The sequence below is a fragment of the Cannabis sativa genome, chromosome 3 (genome assembly GCF_029168945.1).
Source record: "Cannabis sativa cultivar Pink pepper isolate KNU-18-1 chromosome 3, ASM2916894v1, whole genome shotgun sequence".
Lineage (NCBI taxonomy): Eukaryota > Viridiplantae > Streptophyta > Magnoliopsida > Rosales > Cannabaceae > Cannabis > Cannabis sativa.
Genome location: NC_083603.1, coordinates 40,797,759 through 40,818,192, shown reverse-complemented (window position 1 = coordinate 40,818,192; position 20,434 = coordinate 40,797,759). Strand labels below are relative to the sequence as shown.

Sequence of the window (20,434 nt, the reverse complement as noted above, 5' to 3'; positions counted from 1 at the left end):
TTATCCAACTTAGAGCTTCCTTGATCCCCAAAGCTTCAATCACTTCGGCAGAGTAGGTGCCATTACAATGGCATGTTTTGGCCTCTAAGAACCTACCTAAATGATCTCTCGCCACTAATCCATAGCCATAAGAGTTATCTTGTTGATAAAGGGCCACATCAACATTAATCTTGAGGTTTATTGTACACATAGTGTTATATTTGAGCATGGTTGGCTGGCTCAATTCTAAACGACAATTCTAAATTATTTAATTAATATTATTTAGTTGTAATTTTATATATTTTTATTACTATATTCTTTAAAACAGTAAAAAAATAATTAATATAATTAAAAATATATACATAAAAATTAAATATGAGATACTAATAGAAATATGTATTGTTATTTGTAACATAAGAATAGTTTACACGAATATAATGTGTCGGGTTATGGTTGGGATTTTTTGACACAAAATATACATGAATCGGATTGATCAATTAAACATATCAACCCTTATAACACAAATACGATATGACTAACACAAATTGGCATCTCTAATCCAAAGAGGAGAGTGACACTGCTAGCCTACTCACCTCTTCAGGATTTATAGAAAGAAAAAAAAAGTGGGACCACAAGGATGTAAGCCCCGTTCAGTTAGTCCTAAAGGACCAAGTGAATGACTGTAAGATCGGCCAGTTAGCTTCGGGCTGGGGAGCTCATATGGCTCCACACACGTCTCAGCCCAACTCCCCAAAGCCTTCGAAGTTCACCCGTTTCCGGAGCTGCATCTCTGCAGTAATGGGCCCGGGGACTTTCCTGGGCCTTTACTCTATGGTTAGTAGAACTAGGCCCATTCACTTCTCCTTGTGGTAAGGTATACACAAAAGTCAAAAGCTAACATATATACATCTATTAAAACCTGTATTTAACCTATGTGGGACTAAGTTTTAATAACAAACTGAATTATATATAAATTTATTAAAGTCTCAAACTCGAATAGAGAGACTTTTCTGAAAAAATGGGAAGCGAAAGAATATCTGAGAAGAAGCAGAAGACCAGTCGGAAGAGAAGTTCTTCTCCTTCACCTTCACCTTCCCAAGGTATTCATTTTTTAGGTTTTACAGAGCTCTAATTCTTTTCTTACTTAATTGTGTTTCCCTTGATTTTGGTCGTATTGGTTTTTTTTCTTTCCTTTTGTGTTTTGGGATTATTTTCAGAACAATGAGAAACTTTGATATAATACTTTACTTATATTTCATTTGAATGATTCGATATCTAATTTAATATATCTATAATTTTTCTCTCTGTTTTTCCATATGTTTTCTGACCAAGTATGAAATTTTGTTACAAGTTTCAATTTGTTAGGGTTTTTTTTAAGTTTCAGATGAGGGTAGAAGGAAGAGGCATAAATCAGTTGAAGATGAAGAAAGGAAAAGTAGAAAGAAGAGTAGTAGTGATAAGAAAGAGAGGCATAAAGACAAGAAAAGCCATAAACGCCATTCTGAAACTGATAAAGGTAACTATTACATATTTATATGTATTTAGAAATGGATTTTCAGTAGTTATGTTTTGATTGAACATTTGTGTTTATTCTCAGACAAGAAATTGAAGGATAAGCACAAAGATAAAGATGGGAAAGGTGATCAAATGGTAATATTCTGATTACATTTTATTTAAATTTATCTGCTTACATATATTTTGGTATGATAGATAATTGAGAAGAAACATTTGGTTTTTTCTTACTAGAGTTGGTTAAGTGTCAAGCAAGCCCATGTTTGCTCAAGTTCTGGTTTTAGGTTCTTAAGGGATCCTAATTAGTAATATAATAATAGAGTTCTCTGACCCATGAGGGGTAGCTCAAAGGGTACCTACGTAGCAATTGGAAGGTTAGGTAAGGATGCTAGTTTTCAGAAAAATACATACATATATGTATAAGAGTTCTCTGTAGAGATTGTAGGGTTCAGCAGGGGGAGCAAACCCAAAAATGATATTTTGATTTTGACTCAGCTAATGATAAGAAAGGAGTTAAATCAATTAAGAGTTCAAACTCAAAGATGTTTACTTATTGGGAGTTTTCTTTGGTACTTTTTTGTCTTTGAAACTTGTTAACTGAAGCATAGCTAGTTTGGTCATTTTCTTAAATTCAAAACTTAGCATACTGTAGCTGATTATTAAATGCGGAAAACCATTAGAATTTAGACAATGGATCTTGGATTTTTTATTTGTCTACTAGACTAGAGATTTAGATTATCATCAGAAATATTAACAGTGTAAATAAATGTTTTAATTAATCAAGTTATGGTCTGGGAAATTTGACATGTGAACTACGACCAAACTACCTTGAACTTCATTGCTAAAACATTCTGAATTTGGTTGCTTGAACATCAAATTCATGTTGGTAAAAAAAGTCTGTTTCTTTCATCTTTCAGAATTATGAGTTCAAGGAGCTTACCAAAGATGACTACTTCTCCAAGAACAATGAGTTTGCCACTTGGCTGAAAGATAAGAAGAAGATTTTCTTCTCAGATTTGTCGGCAGAGGCTGCCCGTGATATGTTCACCGATTTCATCAAGGCATGGAACAAACACAAACTTGATTCCCGGTACTACGAAGGCATTGTTAGCGGACCCAGGACTGCACATAAGTGGAAAATCAAGGCTTGAATTTAGAAAAACATCATCAGAAACAAGCTCATCTTGTTTTAAAGTTAAGATCTTCTCAGTTTTGTCGTGTATTTTAGGAGCTTTGTAGTCTACTCAGTTATACAGTGTTTGTGATTTTAGACAGTGAAATGGAAAATGGAAAGAAGGAAAATTGATCCTATTCATGTTGCTTTCTTCTATGCTTTTTATTAAAATAGCCTTATTTAAATATATAATTATTAGGATAATTTACATGTACATACCTTTTTTGTCTTTTATTATCAATAATAACTCAATCTATCTAAATATTAATTTTAACGTTCCTTTCTAACGTTTTTTAAATTATTCTACTGTTTTCATTTTATAACTAAACTAACAGTCATTTTCTCTTTTGTTTTTTATTTAAGAGACAGACTTGCAAAATTAAAAAAATTAAATAACTATACATAAAAAGAATAAAATAAAATAAATATTTCTTTCTCTCTTCTCTTCAACTTCAAAAAAAAAAAATTCTTTCTCTCTTATTTTTTAAATAATAAGATATTGTAATATAACATAAATGAACATAATTTAAAGCAAAGATGATGATATAGTTTAAAATAACTAATTTAAAATTTAACGTTTATATACATGAGATATTTTTATTTAAAATGAATCCTTTTATGAAAAGTAACTAATTGGTATATTATCCAAATTATAATTAATTTAAATATTATTATGAAGTATACTAAATAAAATTATTTCATATCTATCCTTATTTGTTATACTATATCAAAACTAATTTGTGTTTTTTTTAAAAAAAATTTTATTGTAACTTATTATTTTATTAAATAGATTGAAAGTAACATAAATATTTTTTACAAAAGTAAAATAAAAAATAAGTAACATAAAAGTATTTAAAATAATAAATTAATTTAATATAATCTAAAAACAAACACATAAGTTTCAAAGTCACAAAAAGGTATATAAAATAATTGGTAAACAAAAATAGTAGCTTATTATATTATATAAGAACTCATTAGTTTCAAAAATAAACATTAAGATTACCCAACTATATTTTAAATAATAAGATCACAATTTAACTTAGAATTAGCTAATTATTAAGATGTTTACAAATAAGATTTTAGAGGTAACCAAATTGTATATTAAATTATATAATTTAAAAATATTTTTTTTTTACGTAAAAAAAGTAGCTAATTAATTTCTTACTGGCATCATAAGTAATAAGTAACCAAAAGGTTACTTTTGAAAACCCACAAAAATAATAAACTAATTTGGGATTAATTTTGTTTAAGAGTATATTATTTTAGAATTAATGTATTTTTTAATAAGACATGTTACAGTAAGACACGTTATCCAAGTTTACTAGTAAGATGTATTACAGTCATGTACTTTGTATACAACTAGATTTGATGTCTCGACTTAAAAAAATAGATTAATTAGTTTGTTATTTTACAGGCACGCATTGTGTTTGAAATAAAAATAAATTATTGTTCCAATATAATATACGAAAAATAGACTAATAGGTTTATTGGTGTATATCGCTATGTTTGATTTCATAGTTTACTCTGTATTGAAAAAAATAAAATGTTGTTCCAATGACAACAGAAACTAGTAGGTTTATTGACATACATAATGGTAGGCTATATAAAATGAAATGAATTGTTGTTCCATTATACAAAAAGAAAAATAAAAATTTATTTTAATATATGCCAAAATAAACTAATAGATTTATTAGCATATACGATAGTATAGGCTATACGAAAATGCTATTATGTAAACAAAGAATGAAATTTGTTTTAATAATGCTATTATGTAAACAAAGAATGAAATTTGTTTTAATATGCTAAAATAAACTAATTTATGAGTATAGGCGTAGTATAGCCATATATGCCAAATAAACTTATGAGCGAGACATTTCATGTGAACAAGGTATTTCATCATATCCAATTTGACAAGTGCATATATTGTTATCCAAGTTTACTATGTAAGACATGTTACAGTCATATACTTTGTATACAGCCAAATTTGATGTCTAGACTTGAAAAAATAGACTAATTAGTTTATTTTTTTTATAACACACATTGTACGTGTTTGAAATAAAAACTGAATTGTAGTTCCAATATACGAAAAATAGACTAATAGGTTTATTGGCGCATATCATTATGTTTGATTATAGTTTAATCTGTATTGAAAAATATAAAATGTTGTTCCAACAAACAGAAACTAGTAGGTTTATTGACATTTATAATAGTAGGTTATATGAAATGAAATAAATTGTTGTTCCAATATACGAAAAAAAAATTGTTTCAATATGCCAAAATAAATTAATAGATTTATTAGCATATACGATGGTAGGCTATAAGAAAAATATAAACGAAGAATAAAAATTTGTTTCAATATGCCAAAATAAACTAATTCGTTTATTTGGCATATATGAGTATAGGATTTTTGGTATGATCATTATCTTTTGATTTTAAAATTGATGATTTTATTAAAAGTAACTAATTAGTATCTTATCGAAATCATAATTAATTTGTCCAAAAAATGTGTCTTATTAGTAATGATTTAAAAATTACTGTAATTTTATTTTTTATTTAACTAATCAAAATGCATGTATTAATTTATATTTAAAAAAATATGGGTGACTTAAACATTTATGATATTTATTTTTTAAAAATACAGGTTACTAAAATGATAACTTACTGGATGACAACTTATTATTTTCGAAAATAAACTTGAAAGTTACTCAAATGTATTAATGTAACTTAAATAGTTAATTGATTATTAAAGTGTATACATATAAGTTATAGTAACACATTTGTAACACATTAGTTTTTTAAGTAGTATGGAAGGTAACATAAATATTGATACACAAAAAAAAACTTAAATTAAAAGTATATCTTAATCAACATAATATAAACTAAAAATGAACATATAGTTTGAAATAACTAATCCAAAAATTAAAGATTATCTATAAGAGATATTTTATTTAAAGTGGATCATTTTATAAAAAGTAACTAATTGGTATATTATTGAAATCATAATTAATTTAAATATTACTATAAAGTATATTAAATAAAATTATTTCATATTTATGCTTATTTATTATACTATATGAAAACTAATTAGTATCTACTGTGAACTTAAAAGGTAACTAAAAATATAATTTAAAATAACTAATTATTAGCAATTTCTTATCAATTTTATCAATAAGTTCTGTGAGTTTTTTTTTTTTTAAAAAAAAAATAATCTTGTAACTTATTAGTTTTAAATATACTTAAAAGTAACATAAATATTTTTACATTTACAAAATAAAAAATAAGTAACGTAAAAGTATTTAAAATAACAAATTAATTTCATATAATTTAAAAATAAACACGTAAGTTTCAAAGTAATAAAAATGTATATTAAATAATTGGTAAAAATAGTAGCTTATTATATTATATGACAACTCATTAGTTTTGAAAATAAACTTTAAGGTTATCCAAATATATTTTAAATAATAAAATAACACAATATAACTTAAAAATAGTCAATTGATTATTAAGATATTTACAAATAAGATCTTAGAGGTAACTAAATTGTATCTCAAATTATATAATTTAAAAATAAATTTTTTTTAGGTAAAAGTAACTAATTAGTTTTTTATCAGCGTCATAAGTAACCAAAATGTTACTTTTGAAAACACGGAAAAATAATAAAAAAACGGAATTTGAGATTAATTTCGTTTCAGGCATATTATTTTAGAATTAAGGTATTTTTTAATGACGTGGCAAGGTATTATTGTAATTGAGATTTATTAAGGTATTTTTGTAAATAATTTATATTTTAAGTATATTTTTGAAAAAATCCCTAATTATTATGCTAATAATTCAAACTAAGATGTAAAATTTTCATGTGAAATAATATGACCTTATTGCAGACTTTGCAGTTGAGTTAATTTAACATAAAGGCAAGAACTAACGTGACAATTTATAATTTATAAAAGTACTATCAAACTTGTTATTATTACCTTAATCATTGAAATCAAGCTCTTTATTGTTACTCTTTTTACTTTAAACTATATATAATATTATAAAAATACAAGTTTGTATTAACTTATAACATATTATATCATGTACAAAAAATGTAAGTCTCCCTCACTTATAAAAAAAAATGTCTCAACTAAAATGTTGGGTCTATCATTTGTCCCCCACATCAAACTTAAAAAAGGTGCACAACACAAAAAGTAAAATACTTTTCTTCCAATGTCCATTACTTTGACATTTATTATGCACGATCGACGGTATTTGGACACCTGTCAACATCAGATGTACTAGGTTTTACGAACGACAATTATCCCTTAATTGGATTTCATCTACACGATCCAAAGTCAATATTATAATGTATTTTACTCTATTAATGGACTTATTCCATGTACTAAACCTTAACGAGTCTGGGTTCAACCGAAATCCAATTTCAGCCGATAAATAGGGTTATATCTCTTTATACAACAAGTTAAGAACTTTGATTAGAAACTATGTAAAAATAAGATAAGAACACTCTAATATAAAATACTTTACAGTTAGAGAGCTTAATAATATTAACTCGTGGACTAAGATTTGTTAAACGTTCCAACTACCTAAAAATTCTATTCTTCTTTATTTTTTAAACATTTTTCTTAGCTTAATCAATTTTTAATTTAGTTTATGAAAATTTTAATACGCTCAAATATATATAAATATATAAATATAGAGTAAACTAATTGAGAAAGAAAATCAGAAACTAAATTATCATATTAGAGGTATATCTCATTTCATCATATATTAGTATTATTATGTATATAATGAAATTTCCTATTAGAATTATCAATTGATTTAGGCATTAAAATAACATAACATAATGTCTTGACAATATTTATAATAATAAAATAATAATTTATTTATTTATTTTAATTTGGCGGGAAATCAAGATAACGGCAATCACACTACCCACGTGGAGCCATATCAACCGTCGGATCGCATATGGGACCCTATAAAACGAGAACGGGAGCGGGAAATGCACACCGACTCAGTGACTCGTGACTCGTGACTCGTGACTCGTGACTCGTGACTCAGTCCCATTTTCTTTCCAGAAACTGAAAGAAGAAGATGATGACGATGAAGAGAGAACCAATGAAGAAGAAGAAGATGTATGGCGGTGAGTTTCCAGATTACGGAGCAATTTTCATGTCTAATCGTAAAACTTTCCACGAGTGTCTACGCTCAAAGCTCTTTGGACTCCCTTCTTCTTTCTCCCATTTCGTAGATCAAGTTCGATCCGGAATGGTTCTCTTCCTCTTCGAGTACGAGCATAGAAGACTCCATGGCGTCTTTCAGGCCTGTTCCGATGGTGAGATGAATATCGTTACTCATGCATACAAGAAGTCATCTGGAAAGCTCTTTCCAGCACAGGTAAACTGTTTTGTTGAACACCTTTGAATGATTTTACTGCATAGTGTATTTATTATACTAAGAATTTGATGCGTTTGATTGCTGTTGTTATTATGATTATTAGGTTCGTTTTATTAGGATTTGGGATTGTTATCCACTTGATGAATCTGAGTTTCGTGTTGTAATTGAGGATAACTACTTTGAAACTTCCAAATTCAAATTTGGTTTGTCTCAAGATCAGGTTCGTTTTATCTTTAATCTTTTTCCATTTGTATCATAGTTTTTTAGCAAAATAGAAAGAACAAGAACACATCAAGATTACAGGTTAGAAAAAACAAACAACCATTCACAAGATTTATCTCTTTGTACAAATACAAAACCATGTGCTTCAGATCAAAAACAGTGAGTTTGAGATTTCCAAAAAAGAAATTAACCCTTTTCAGTTTATAATCTTCATAACTGATGGTAATGACATTAGGTTGTTGGGGATTAATGCTTTAAATGCAGGTCAACAGGCTTCTATGGTTGTTTGATTCTAAAAGAAAGGATGTGGGCATTTCCAAAATGTTATCATGCAGAAGAAAAAGGAAGTTGGATTATGAATTTGAAGATGGAGAAGTGGTGGAGAATGAAAGGTCCCCATTCTGTAAGAAATTATCTTCTGGGATAACTGTTGTAATGTGGAATGAATCAGAAAGCAGTCCAGTAGTGGATTATAGTACTACCAATGTTTGTGGTTCTGTTTCCAGCTCGCCTGAATCCCAGGTGTCTGGACTTAGTTCCAGCTCTGGTAGATGTAAAGGTGGCAGTAGTGAAACTATTGTATCTGAGAAGGCACCAGAAAGCTTAGAAGACTCTTTGAAAGATGTTGGTAGTACTGAAGATCTTGGAGATTTTATACCATTGTCATCTCCAGACAATTCTGAGTTTGAAGTGGACTGTGTGAAGAATGACCAAACAGAGTTTTTGTCTTCTCTTAAACTGATTTTCCCTATGACACTTTTGAATGCTGAAGATTTAGGAAAGAAGAATATAGATGTCGAATTTGCTACACCAAAGCTAGATGGAATGCTATCTGAAGCTGTTCCTTCACCAAAGGCAGGTGATCGCCAGTCAAATGAGGGGACTCCCGATTCATTGGAAGTGAAAACTTTGTATTCTGATGCTCAAGACAAAAGATCTAGTGTTTTTTCTCGTTTGAACTTTAGTTCAAAAGTCATTGAAGAAGATGGGGACAGTGAATTTAATCTAATACCTGATGTAGAAGAAAAAGATACAACAAGAGGAGTTTACAGCGTACAAGAAATCATGGACTCATTGGTGCAGAAGCACAATTCATGGAAGAAATTCAAGCCCAAGAATGTTTACCTTAAACAAGAAGTAGTGGATTCTGGGGTGAGGAAGAACAATGTCTTTTCAAGATTGTCTTGGGTTTCTTGTGATGAGACTGAACAAGTTGGTTTAGTTTGACACTTTGACAAGCTTTTGCAATAGGTACATCTAGGTAAGTGATTAGTAATGCTATTTGTCCTAATAAAATTGGGTATCCCAATTTTCCGACCACTCATAGTGCCACGTGACTTGGAATATCCAATTCGATCTAGACTCACCTAAGGCACTTTTGGCTATGTAATTAGTGTTGCTCTGGAAATATAACTTGCTTTATCAATGGTTTAATTGATGATAATGACAAACTAGGTTAAGTTTAGTATTGTGTTGCTTTGGAATGTAAATTTGGTTAGTTTCAATACAACTTGTTTGAAACAGGTTTAGTTTTGTGATTATGTCCCATCATATTATTTGTTCACTCCTCAAAGTTTCACTTTTGGCATGAGATTGAATGGCACATTATACTTTACAAATTGATTGTCAAATTCATTGCGAGCACACTAAAGTAGCGTTTGGTTAAAAGTAATGAAAATATAAAAATAAATTATAAGAATGAGAATGAGAATAGAAATGAGAATGAGAATAGAAATGAGAATGGAAAAGAATCAAAATTAAAACACATAAAAAAATTATTAATTTTTTTTTATTTGGTATTTAAATGTTCTTTTCTTTCATTTTAGAATAGAATAATCATTCCACTAAAATAATAGAAAATTCATTCTATAAGAATGACATATTCTATAAGAATTGACATTTTAATATTTATATTTTATTTTATTATTTCCAACTAAACGTTACCTAAATTCAAAATCTAAATTTTTGTTGCATATGGACATTCAAAAAGAAAAGAGTATTGAATTTTATTTTTATTACTGTAAAATATTATTACCCTGCTTCTCTTCAAGAGGTGAACTAAATTACAAATTTGACACATATTTAGTGAATATATTTTAACTAATTACATTAATTTAAGATGAATTCTATTAGTTAAAAGTGATTTTTCAGGTAAATATATATAAAGTTTGTGTTTGATTTATATGTACAATTATACTTCTAAAACTGAAAAAACTACTTAAGGGCATTTTTGACATTTTACAAAACACTTTAAAAGTGAATCAGAGTGTATTCTACTCACTATTTCCATTCTAGGATCTTTGTTAGCCCTTCTTCATTGTCATTTTTTCCCTCCATTAATCCCATTTAAATGTTTTCTTTCACTCATTTTCCTAAATCCCATTTCAATGTCTTCTTTGACTAATTTAGTTTACAGACAATTCTCAAAGAAATATTTATCTTTATCAGCAACAAAAAAGTTGCATGCTTTGATTCTCAAGACACAACTTTCATGTGACCCCTTTTATGCCACCCAAATGGTTAGATTGTATGCCATTTATGGGGACCTTTATTCTGCTCGTTACGTGTTTGATAAAAGTCCCAACCGAAGTGTTTACCTATGGAATTCCATAATTCGAGCTCATGCTCAAGCTCACAGATTTGTTCATACTTTTTCTCTGTTGAGGAGTATGTTGATGAGTGATATTGAACCTGATGGCTTTACATTTGCTTGTGTGGTAAGAGCATGTTCTGAGAGATTTGATATGTATGGACTGAAACTTGTTCATGGAGTTGCTCTAGTTTCTGGCTTAGGATTTGACTCAATCTGTAGTAGTGCACTTGTGACAGCTTATTCAAAGCTAAACTCTGTTGAAGAAGCTGGTAAGGTGTTTTATGGAATACCAGAGCCAGATTTGGTTCTGTGGAATACCATGATTTCTGCTTATGGGAATTGTGGATTATGGTACAGAGGACTAGAACTCTTCATTAAGATGCAAAATATGGGGATTCAGCCAGATGGGTATACATTTGTTGGTCTGCTTTTGAGCTTGGTTGATTCAAGTATTGGAAAAGGGATACATGGGTTTTGTTTGAAACATAGTTTTGACTCTAATGTTCATGTAGGTAGTGCACTTGTGAGCATGTATTCCAGATGCAAATCCATGGATTCTGCATATAAAGTTTTTAGTGAAATTTCACAACCTGATTTAGTTACATGGTCTGGTTTGATTAGTGGATATTCTCAATCTGGACAACATGAGAATGCAATTGTTTTCTTTAAGAAATTTACTTTGTCAGGTAAGAAGCCAGATTCTATATTGATAGCTAGTGTTTTAGCAGCTTCTGCTGAAATGGTAGATGTAAATCATGGTAGTGAAATTCATGCTTATGCTCTTAAACATGGATTTGATACTGATGTCATGGTTTGCTCAGCTCTCATAAACATGTACTCAAAGTGTGGTTTCTTGGGTTTGGGAATTCAGGTTTTTGAGATTATGCCAGAAAGGAATATTGTTTCATACAATGCATTGATTTTAGGCTATGGTTTGCATGGACTTGCTTCCCATGCCTTTAGAAAATTCCAAGAGATTTTGGATAATGGATTAACCCCAGATGAATGCACATTCTCTGCTCTGCTTTGCTCTTGTTGCCATGCTGGCCTTGTTGAAGATGGAAAACACATTTTCAGAGTAATGAAAGACAAGTTTTGGATTCAACCCAAGACAGAACATTATGTTTACATGGTGAGACTTCTTGGGATGAATGGAGAGTTGGAAGAGGCTTATTATATGGTACTGTCTTTGCCAGAACCAGTAGAGCATGGGATTTGGGGAGCACTCTTATCATGCTGTGATGCTTGTGGAAATTCAAGACTAGCTGAAATTATAGGACAAAGGTTGATTGAGAATAATCCTGAAACTGGTTCTTACAAAGTTATGCTTTCTAATATTTATGCTGGTAATGAGAGGTGGGATGATGCAAGGGAACTGAGAGACTATAAAGGAGAAAACCAGATGTCAAAGATGCCTGGGCTTAGCTGGTCTGCAGGCTATTGATTATTAGAGAAGTTTGATCTGTTTTCAGAAACTCATATACAATACAGGTATTCATTTTTTTTAAAGTTGTGTTCTTTAATAAGTACAATCAAAATGATGAGACTTTGCAGAAAGGAAATGATCAAAATTATGAGAACCCTCTTGTTAAATCTAGTAAATAATCTATATTATTTAGGGTTATTGGATGATCTTATTAAAAACATATTATATTTATTCATACACAGTTTAGATTTTATAGTAAGTAATAAAATCAAGTGTTAGAATGAAAACCCAATTGAAAAACTGATCTAACCATAATTTGATTAAATCATATCATGATTCTAAACCTTAATTTGATTGGACCAGATCATCATGATTTTTCAAATTCAATTAAGAAACTAGTGAGCTATCATTATCAAGAGACATAAATATAGTAAACTTTATAATTTGTATTATTATTATTACTAATTGGCATCTTTCTTCATTCTTATACAACCAGACACCATAGGACAGAAACAAAGGAAAAACCATAGCTGAAAAACTCTATTATTTAGGCTCATCAAGAACAGGTGGGTTGCCACTCCTTCTGGTGTTGTGCTCTTCTCCACCTTCTTTAGTATTTGTTTTAGTATCTGAAGAAGATTGATTAGTGTCTTGACCGTGTTTGGGATTAACAGATGAGAAGAGATGAAGTGGTTGAGAGTCAGCAATCTTGCCTCCTTCAAGTGGAGTTCCATGCTTGTAAGCCACTCTTACAGCTTCATCCTCATTTAGTCTTGCCTGTGAAGTTGCATACTTTATGTCATCTTTGCTCTTTGCCATTTCTCTTTGATTAGTATATCAACTTATCAAGTTATATGTTTTTCTTTCAGTATAGGTTCTTTTTCATCTCATTCATTTAAAGCTATACTCAAAGTAGTACGTGGCAGAGTCTTTAAGGGATGAAGACACCTGTCTATTTGTATGCCACGTGGCTTGACCATTCCATATGTGTATATATATATATAATATTGTGCTTTTATAATCCACCGCACTAAAATAGATACACGGTTGCAATTTCGATCTGTTTCAGCATTTATAAGAATTTTTTAGTTTAATTTTTTTTTTTATAGTTGTATATATTATAATTATTTAAGATATTTTATAAAATTTTAAGAAATTCAAAATAATTTACAATATAGAAATCAATTTTCAAACTGTCTATTTTACACGCGCATAAAATAAAAAATCATGCGTGTAACAAACTTTTTAAATCATGTTTTTGACGTGTTAAAATTTTTCAAATTTCTCAAAATTTTGTCAGGTATCTTAAATAACTACAATATATACAACAATAAAAAAAAATTGGATGAAATATTTTTTTAAATATCGAAACAAATAAAGGTACATCGATGTATCTATTTTAATAGGGTGTATTGTAAAATAAAACCAAACAACAAGCAACAGCCTCACCATAAAGATGATCTAAAAAATCAAGTCTGGCAGTAGCCGCCTAACAAAACGTCCCCTGGTGATCTCTAGCAACAACATTAATACACAAACTCCATCCCTACTCTAGCATCACAGTTTAATTTGATCCAGTCTAGCAGAGGGGGTGCCAAACATATGTGTCGGAGTGAGAGTGGGAATGATAGTAGCTCTGTAATATGTGCGACAAGAAAAAATAGAGTCAATAAATATTTGATGTTATCCAAATTACCATTGTGTACCTTATCATTTCTTGCTAAGTCTGCTTAAACCATTGGATTAAGTAACCATATCCAAGAATCACTCCCCCTACCAAAAGGCTTCCCCCATTCAAAATTATTGCGATAGTTTCAGGCTCAAACAAGTAGTGTAGTGAAGTTTCTGAAGGTCCCAATCCCCATCCTCTGTCAAAAGATCAGCTACCCAATTATAGCTAAAAGAAGGATTGCCACTGGATTTAGGAAAGAATCTGTTCTCGTGAGCGACCCAAGGATCATCACAGATACTTATGGTCTTCCCATCAACAATCAACTTACGTGCTCTTTTTTTCGAATTGTGGATTTAGACTTAACTACATTATTTCAAAACTTAGAGTTTGAATCCTTGTAACTACATTGAAAGAAGCTTTTACCACTGCAAGTAGTTTGCTTTCAAAATCTTGCAACAAAGAGAGTCACCTCCGGTTCGCAAATTCCAATCTTATTTGGCCAGAAAAGTCTGATTTATTTCTTTTGTTTTACGGAAGCCTAGACCACCACAAGACTTTGAGAGGCACAACTTATCACATGCCTTGAGGTGGAGTCCATGATTTTATTTTTCAAAGCCCCACCAGATATCCCTTACCATGCCATCAATTTCAGCCACCATTCGACTAGAGAGCTTCAAGGTTTGCATTGAATACATAAGCATGGCGAGACCCACAGACTTGATAAGAGTAGTCCGACTAGCCTTAAAAAAGAGTTTTCACTCTTTACCCTTGGAGTTTTGAAGAAATACCAAATTTTAATATCACCATAGAATTTTAGTAATTAGATTAATGCTATGTGTGTGATTGAAATTTATAAAATGGTAAAATGATTATAAGATTTATATTACACTCATAATTATTAAGCCTTAACCCTACTTTTAATCTCATGATAAAATTTTAGTAATTAAATTAATGCTCATTGAAATCTATCCTTAAAAATAGACAAATAATTAAATTTTAAAAAGTCAATAGTTACTAATTAAATCACCTTATTTCTTTTTGGGAAACTACTAAAAATCACCTCTTAATATTCTCATTAATTTTCAACTATATATATAAAAATTATTTTTATGACACTTAAGAAGGTTAAAGATTGAAGCTTTATTCTATTCAATTATTTTCACTACTAACTAGTAACTGGTTAATGGTTATTGAGCTGTAACAGTGAAAACTAGAAAGAAACCTTCGTCAACCAAAAATTGTCACTTTCGCCCCTTTTCGCTGACAAAATTCTGACTCAAAACACTCTCTTTCGTCCATCCTTATGGTCTCTGATTGAAATGGCTTCATCCCTTTTAGCAAGGTCTCTCTTTGGCGCCCATCGCTTCATTCACTCTTCTTCACCCTCTCAAGTTCGAAACCCCCGATTTTTCTCTTCTTTTCTTAATGTAAGTCCTTTTATTCCTATTTCTCAATCAATTCTCTTCTGGGTTTCTCTTAAAATTTTGATCTTTACGCTAAATTTTAATTAATGTTTGCTTGTTTGAATTTCTGAGATTTTAATTGGGTTTTTTGTGTTAATTGTGAGTTTTACAATCTGGGAAAATATCTAATTTGTTGTTTGAATTAGTTAAGTGACTTTTCTTGTTTATGGTGTGAAGAAGCTTAACTTTGTTTGTGTGTTGTATATGGTTTGGATTATTGACAATGTTCTTAAAAGTTCTTATTGGAATCTTAGGATTAGATTGGTTGTGTTGGTATCCTTTGCCAAAATATATGTGATTTTGTTATCTATAGATATTGGTTTTATAGTTTGGGGCATAGTCTCTATGTTGTAAAATTACTGAAATTGTGGTTTTCTCCAAAGGTATGAAGGTCATATTAAAATCAAGAAAGTTTTCTCATGAATTTATGGCAATGGAATTGCTTAGGATTTGTTTACTTTGTGTAACACTTTAGATGATTTTTCTGTTTTTAAGTTATAACTCCAACTTTAGTCAAAGTTAGCTTTTTAGGGATGTTTGTTTTAAGTTTAGACAATGCCAAGTTCAGAGATATAGATTTATAATGATTCATATGGGGATTAGTGATATTGTTTCCTATTGCAGCTAAAGACATTATCTCACTTACCAACGGACTCTGCTCACACAACGATTAAAACGTTTCAAATTCATCGCGCTATGGCTTCCTCAGTAGCAGGGGACAGAACTAGTTTCTCGACAAAATATGTGTCTGTTAATGACCCTGTTGTTTCTGTTGATTGGCTTCGTGCTAACATCAAGGACCCTAACTTGAAGGTACCCACTTCGGTTGCTCCTAAATTGTCTATTTTTACATGAACCATTTGTTATTCAGCTCAGTCTGCTTGAAGTAATGTATCTAACAGTAACATGTATTCCTTTAGATTCTATAAGTTGATTATTCATTGTGTTTCTTATCTTATTCAGGTGTTGGATGCATCTTGGTACATGCCCGATGAACAAAGGAATCCACTTCAAGAGTATCAGGTGCCAACCATGAACTGATTTTCTGTAACATTTTAAATGGTCATTGTAATGTCACAACTTTTTCTTTAATTTAGTCTTTCACTTTTGTAGGTTGCTCACATTCCCGGTGCCCTTTTCTTTGACGTAGATGGAATATCAGACCGCACAACAAAAGTGAGATAATTTTCCTGCATCTATTGTTCATGGTTTGTTTTTTGTTGATATTTGCTGGAAAATGATGCAAACCAAGTTAATTTGAATATTGGGGTTTCGATGAGGGGCCTATTATCAATAATAGATTTAAACCATTGCTATGAATTCTCTGGATCCTTTTGTATTTCTTCTGGTTTATAAAATGTGGAATCTTATTGCACCAGTTACCACACATGTTGCCATCAGAGGAAGCCTTTGCTGCAGCTGTTTCTGCTCTTGGCATCAAGAACAAAGATGATCTAGTTGTGTACGACGGGAAGGGGATTTTTAGTGCAGCTCGGGTTTGGTGGTGAGTTGTTGGATTGGATTAACATTTAACTTAGAAGTTGAAATCCTTCAAAATCTTTCCTTTTTTCTAGCTCAGTTGGATAGATTAACAAATTTGCTTTTGATTGACATTAACAGGATGTTCCGAGTTTTTGGCCATGATAGAATTTGGGTTTTAGATGGCGGCTTGCCAAGATGGCGAGCATCAGGATATGATGTTGAATCCAGTGCTTCAGGAGATGCTATTTTGAAGGCTAGTGCTGCCAGTGAGGCAATAGAGAAAGTTTATCAAGGACAGGCGGTATGTTCATAACTTCACACATTAGATTCTTCTTGATTATAATTTGGTTCCTTCGATTTATGTAAATTAGTAAAATGCCATATCTACTAGGGGTGTTCATCAAACTGCCTACACCCCACAAACCACCTGTACCGCACCACACCGCATAAAAAATGCAGTTTGAAATCCTATGTGGTGCGGTTGTGGTTTGCATTTTTGCCAAACCACGCGGTACGGTTTGCAGTTAAAACTGCTCCACACTATATATTATAAAGTTACTAATTTTTACAATATAATTTTTGTTTTTTGAAATATATGTGCAAATATATGTAATATATTACATAATTTTTTCGAGACAATATGATATAATGTCTTGAAGATGAGTATATATATGTAGTGATGTTTAAAAATTTCTATTTTTTTTTCTTTGTATTGTTAAAATTTAATTAAATTGATTTTGAATTTTTATTATAATGATTGATAATAATAATAATAGTGTAAATTGTTCAAACCGCACTGCATTTTTGATTTTGATTTTTGTAGTGTTAAGATCTCGCGGTGCGGTTGCGGTTTGAAAAATTACAAAAACTTATATGCAATTGTTTTGAATAATATATCACAATCTACACTGCCCGCACCACAAACACCCGTAATCTACTTCCATGGTTGGCTACTTTTCCAGTTTCGTAGCTTACTTGCTACCTATGTATATGCCTTCTATTTTGGCATTTATACTTCTCTTCTATTTATAAGATCTACCACTTTCACTGGTTGCAGGTTGGCCCAATTACATTTGAGACAAAGTTTCAGCCACATCTTGTGTGGACACTTGACCAGGTTGGCTTACTCATTCATTCTGAATATTATACATTTTTTATGATAAATTATAGGGATGTATATTACATTAAATCTCTAAAATGGATACTCATGTCAGACTGTGTAACATTAGTCTTCACATTTTACTTACTTTCTAGGTAACAAGTAACATCGAGAACAAGACACACCAACTTATCGATGCTCGATCAAAACCCAGGTATGTTTTGCTTGTTTCGAATACTTTCTATTCTAAATTTTTGTACTAATGCGCTGTTGCAGGTTTGATGGAGCTGTTCCAGAACCTCGAAAGGGTATAAGAAGTGGCCATGTTCCTGGGAGCAAGTGTGTTCCTTTTGCACAGGTGAAAATCATAGTTTGTCAAGCTATCTATGGATACAATTCTTTCTAAAACTTGGTTTGAGATTGAATTTTCCTTTATTCCTATATTGATAAAGTTCAGAATATGAGGTTTGATGTAATTGTTCTATACTTAAAACTCTCAATTCTGAACAAAGTGTATGTTCTCTTCAGGTTTTGGATGCATCTCAGTCACTTTTACCGGCCGATGAACTGAAAAAACGGTTCAATCAAGAAGGTAATACTAAAACTTCCCATTCATTTGTACCGACACAGTACAAAGTAAGCATTATTTTAAGAGTAATTTGTGGCATAAATACTTAAGTTTAACTCCCAGTTGCAAATAAATGTTTAAATTTAATTTTTGGCAGTAATAATACTCAAGTTATAATTCTAGAACTTTTGTAGGTACCTAGTTGCTAAGTGTTAGTAAATTGGCACGTGGTTATTTCTGATTGGTCCAAATCATTTAAATATACCAATAAGAAAATGATACGTGGATAATGAGTTGACATTTAACGGTCAGATATCTACGGAATTCGAAAAATATAACTTAGGTATTATTACTGTTAAAATTTAAACTTGGTATTTATCTGTAACCGAGAGTTAAACTTAAGTATTTATATAGTAAATTACTCTTATTTTAACACTTAATCGTCTGTACTCTTTACTCGTAGTAATTGTATAACCGATATGTTAAAACTCATGCGGCAGGTATCTCTCTGGAAAGCCCCGTTGTTACATCATGTGGAACCGGCGTAACTGCTTGTATTCTCGCTCTGGTACACCTCAAATCTCTCTCCCTAATAATTTTCCTTCCATTTTTCTATATCGCTACCACACTCGGTGCACTTAATAAATCAGAAACAAGGAGGTTCGAGGTTTGAACCTCATAACCGAGCTAATGTAGCGAAAGTAGAACTGAAAATTTTCTCATCTTGTTGCAGGGTCTTCATCGGCTTGGCAAGCCTGATGTTCCGGTGTACGATGGATCATGGACCGAATGGGGATCACATTCAGAAACGCCCATCAACACATCTGAGTAAACTTCATAATTTGCAGAGGATTGGATTTTACCAAACCACAACCCGGACAGCGAAAAGATTGTAACAAGAATAACTAAAACAAAACATTTGTGTTTTTCGTGTCTTGTAATTAATGAACTTGGATTGCCCCACATCTTGTTTTTCTTTTCATAGTTTACTTTTAAAGGGAGGCTTTTTGCATTTTGGTTTTGTTAATTTGAAAGATAATAATTAATGATCTCTTTGTTGGAACATAAATGAGAAGTTGGCAACATACTCAATATTGTTTCATTTGGATTTTGTTTTGTTTCTAAATTGTTGCATAGGCAAGTGAAGTGGCTTGTACTAGTCAGATCGTCTTAAATAATTTGGGCTCTGATAACAAAACATACAATTGAACAAAGAGTAAAACATCAAAGAAATTTCAATAAATGCTATGTTTTCTATTTTTTTTTTTAGAATAATTAGCAATTTTGTCCTTTGAATTTTTGATAATATTGATTTTGATCCTTAAAATATACGTCTTGTTAAGAATATTCCTTAAAGTTTTACATATACACAGAAATTTAGTCCTCTTGTTCGATTTCATCTCATTATTCTGTTTAAATACTGACGTGTCTTTGTAAATTAACAATTTTGCCCCTTAATTTTTAACAACTATCAGATCATACTCCCTTAAAATAAAAATAAAAAATATCAACATTTTTTTTTAAAATCTCAAAAAATTAATATAAAAAATATTTTGAATGATTAAAAAAATTAAAAAATAAATAAAAATTTTAAAACTAATTAAGCAATTTAAAAAATTATTTATTTTTATTAAAAAATTTATTCAGATATTTAAAAAATATTAAAATTTAATTTTTATAAAAACTAAATTTTACGAGAATAAACTTGAGTATTTTATTTTTCTCAAAAAATGTAAATTTGTTTAAGTAAACATAACATTTTTTTTAGTTTAATTTATAACTTTTTTCAAAATATTTTTATATTTTTATTGAATTTTTAATTAATTTTTTTTTTTATTTCTTAAGTTATGAGT

General features: G+C 30.3%; 5 protein-coding genes across 7 annotated transcripts; 4 read left to right on the top strand and 1 right to left on the bottom strand.

The window, feature by feature from the left end:
- The first annotated feature begins 593 nt into the window (after window positions 1–593).
- LOC115709274 (style cell-cycle inhibitor 1-A) lies at window positions 594–2,802 on the top strand. Of its 2 annotated transcripts, none has more exons than XM_030637336.2 (4): window positions 594–1,079; window positions 1,364–1,495; window positions 1,577–1,629; window positions 2,409–2,802. In XM_030637336.2, the coding sequence occupies exons 1-4, from the start codon at window positions 998–1,000 to the stop codon at window positions 2,640–2,642; spliced, it is 501 nt and encodes a 166-aa protein (XP_030493196.2). In that variant the 5' UTR covers window positions 594–997; the 3' UTR covers window positions 2,643–2,802. The 2 variants fall into 2 exon arrangements, with proteins under 2 accessions (XP_030493196.2, XP_030493195.2); XM_030637335.2 differs by having other exon boundaries at window positions 905–1,079; window positions 1,358–1,495.
- Window positions 2,803–7,663: 4,861 nt separating this feature from the next.
- On the top strand, window positions 7,664–9,810 carry LOC115709258 (uncharacterized). 2 transcript variants are annotated; one of them, XM_030637315.2, is made up of 4 exons: window positions 7,668–7,802; window positions 7,911–8,056; window positions 8,160–8,276; window positions 8,543–9,810. In XM_030637315.2, the coding sequence occupies exons 1-4, from the start codon at window positions 7,754–7,756 to the stop codon at window positions 9,503–9,505; spliced, it is 1,275 nt and encodes a 424-aa protein (XP_030493175.2). In that variant the 5' UTR covers window positions 7,668–7,753; the 3' UTR covers window positions 9,506–9,810. The 2 variants fall into 2 exon arrangements, with proteins under 2 accessions (XP_030493174.2, XP_030493175.2); XM_030637314.2 differs by having other exon boundaries at window positions 7,664–8,056.
- Window positions 9,811–10,487: 677 nt separating this feature from the next.
- On the top strand, window positions 10,488–12,350 carry LOC115709254 (putative pentatricopeptide repeat-containing protein At1g64310). The gene has a single exon (XM_030637310.2). It carries the CDS (start codon window positions 10,666–10,668, stop codon window positions 12,313–12,315), a length of 1,650 nt encoding a protein of 549 aa, XP_030493170.2. The 5' UTR covers window positions 10,488–10,665; the 3' UTR covers window positions 12,316–12,350.
- A 375-nt stretch (window positions 12,351–12,725) lies between these two features.
- On the bottom strand, window positions 12,726–13,179 carry LOC115709277 (SEED MATURATION PROTEIN 1). Its single transcript, XM_030637340.2, has one exon. The coding sequence runs from the start codon at window positions 13,114–13,116 to the stop codon at window positions 12,841–12,843; it is 276 nt and encodes a 91-aa protein (XP_030493200.1). The 5' UTR covers window positions 13,117–13,179; the 3' UTR covers window positions 12,726–12,840.
- A 1,904-nt stretch (window positions 13,180–15,083) lies between these two features.
- On the top strand, window positions 15,084–19,683 carry LOC115709268 (thiosulfate/3-mercaptopyruvate sulfurtransferase 1, mitochondrial). Its single transcript, XM_030637327.2, has 12 exons — window positions 15,084–15,396; window positions 16,057–16,245; window positions 16,396–16,455; window positions 16,546–16,608; window positions 16,812–16,936; window positions 17,053–17,215; window positions 17,972–18,031; window positions 18,169–18,227; window positions 18,290–18,371; window positions 18,542–18,605; window positions 19,082–19,149; window positions 19,315–19,683. Exons 1-12 carry the CDS (start codon window positions 15,289–15,291, stop codon window positions 19,411–19,413), a joined length of 1,140 nt encoding a protein of 379 aa, XP_030493187.2. The 5' UTR covers window positions 15,084–15,288; the 3' UTR covers window positions 19,414–19,683.
- The last annotated feature ends 751 nt before the right edge of the window (window positions 19,684–20,434 follow it).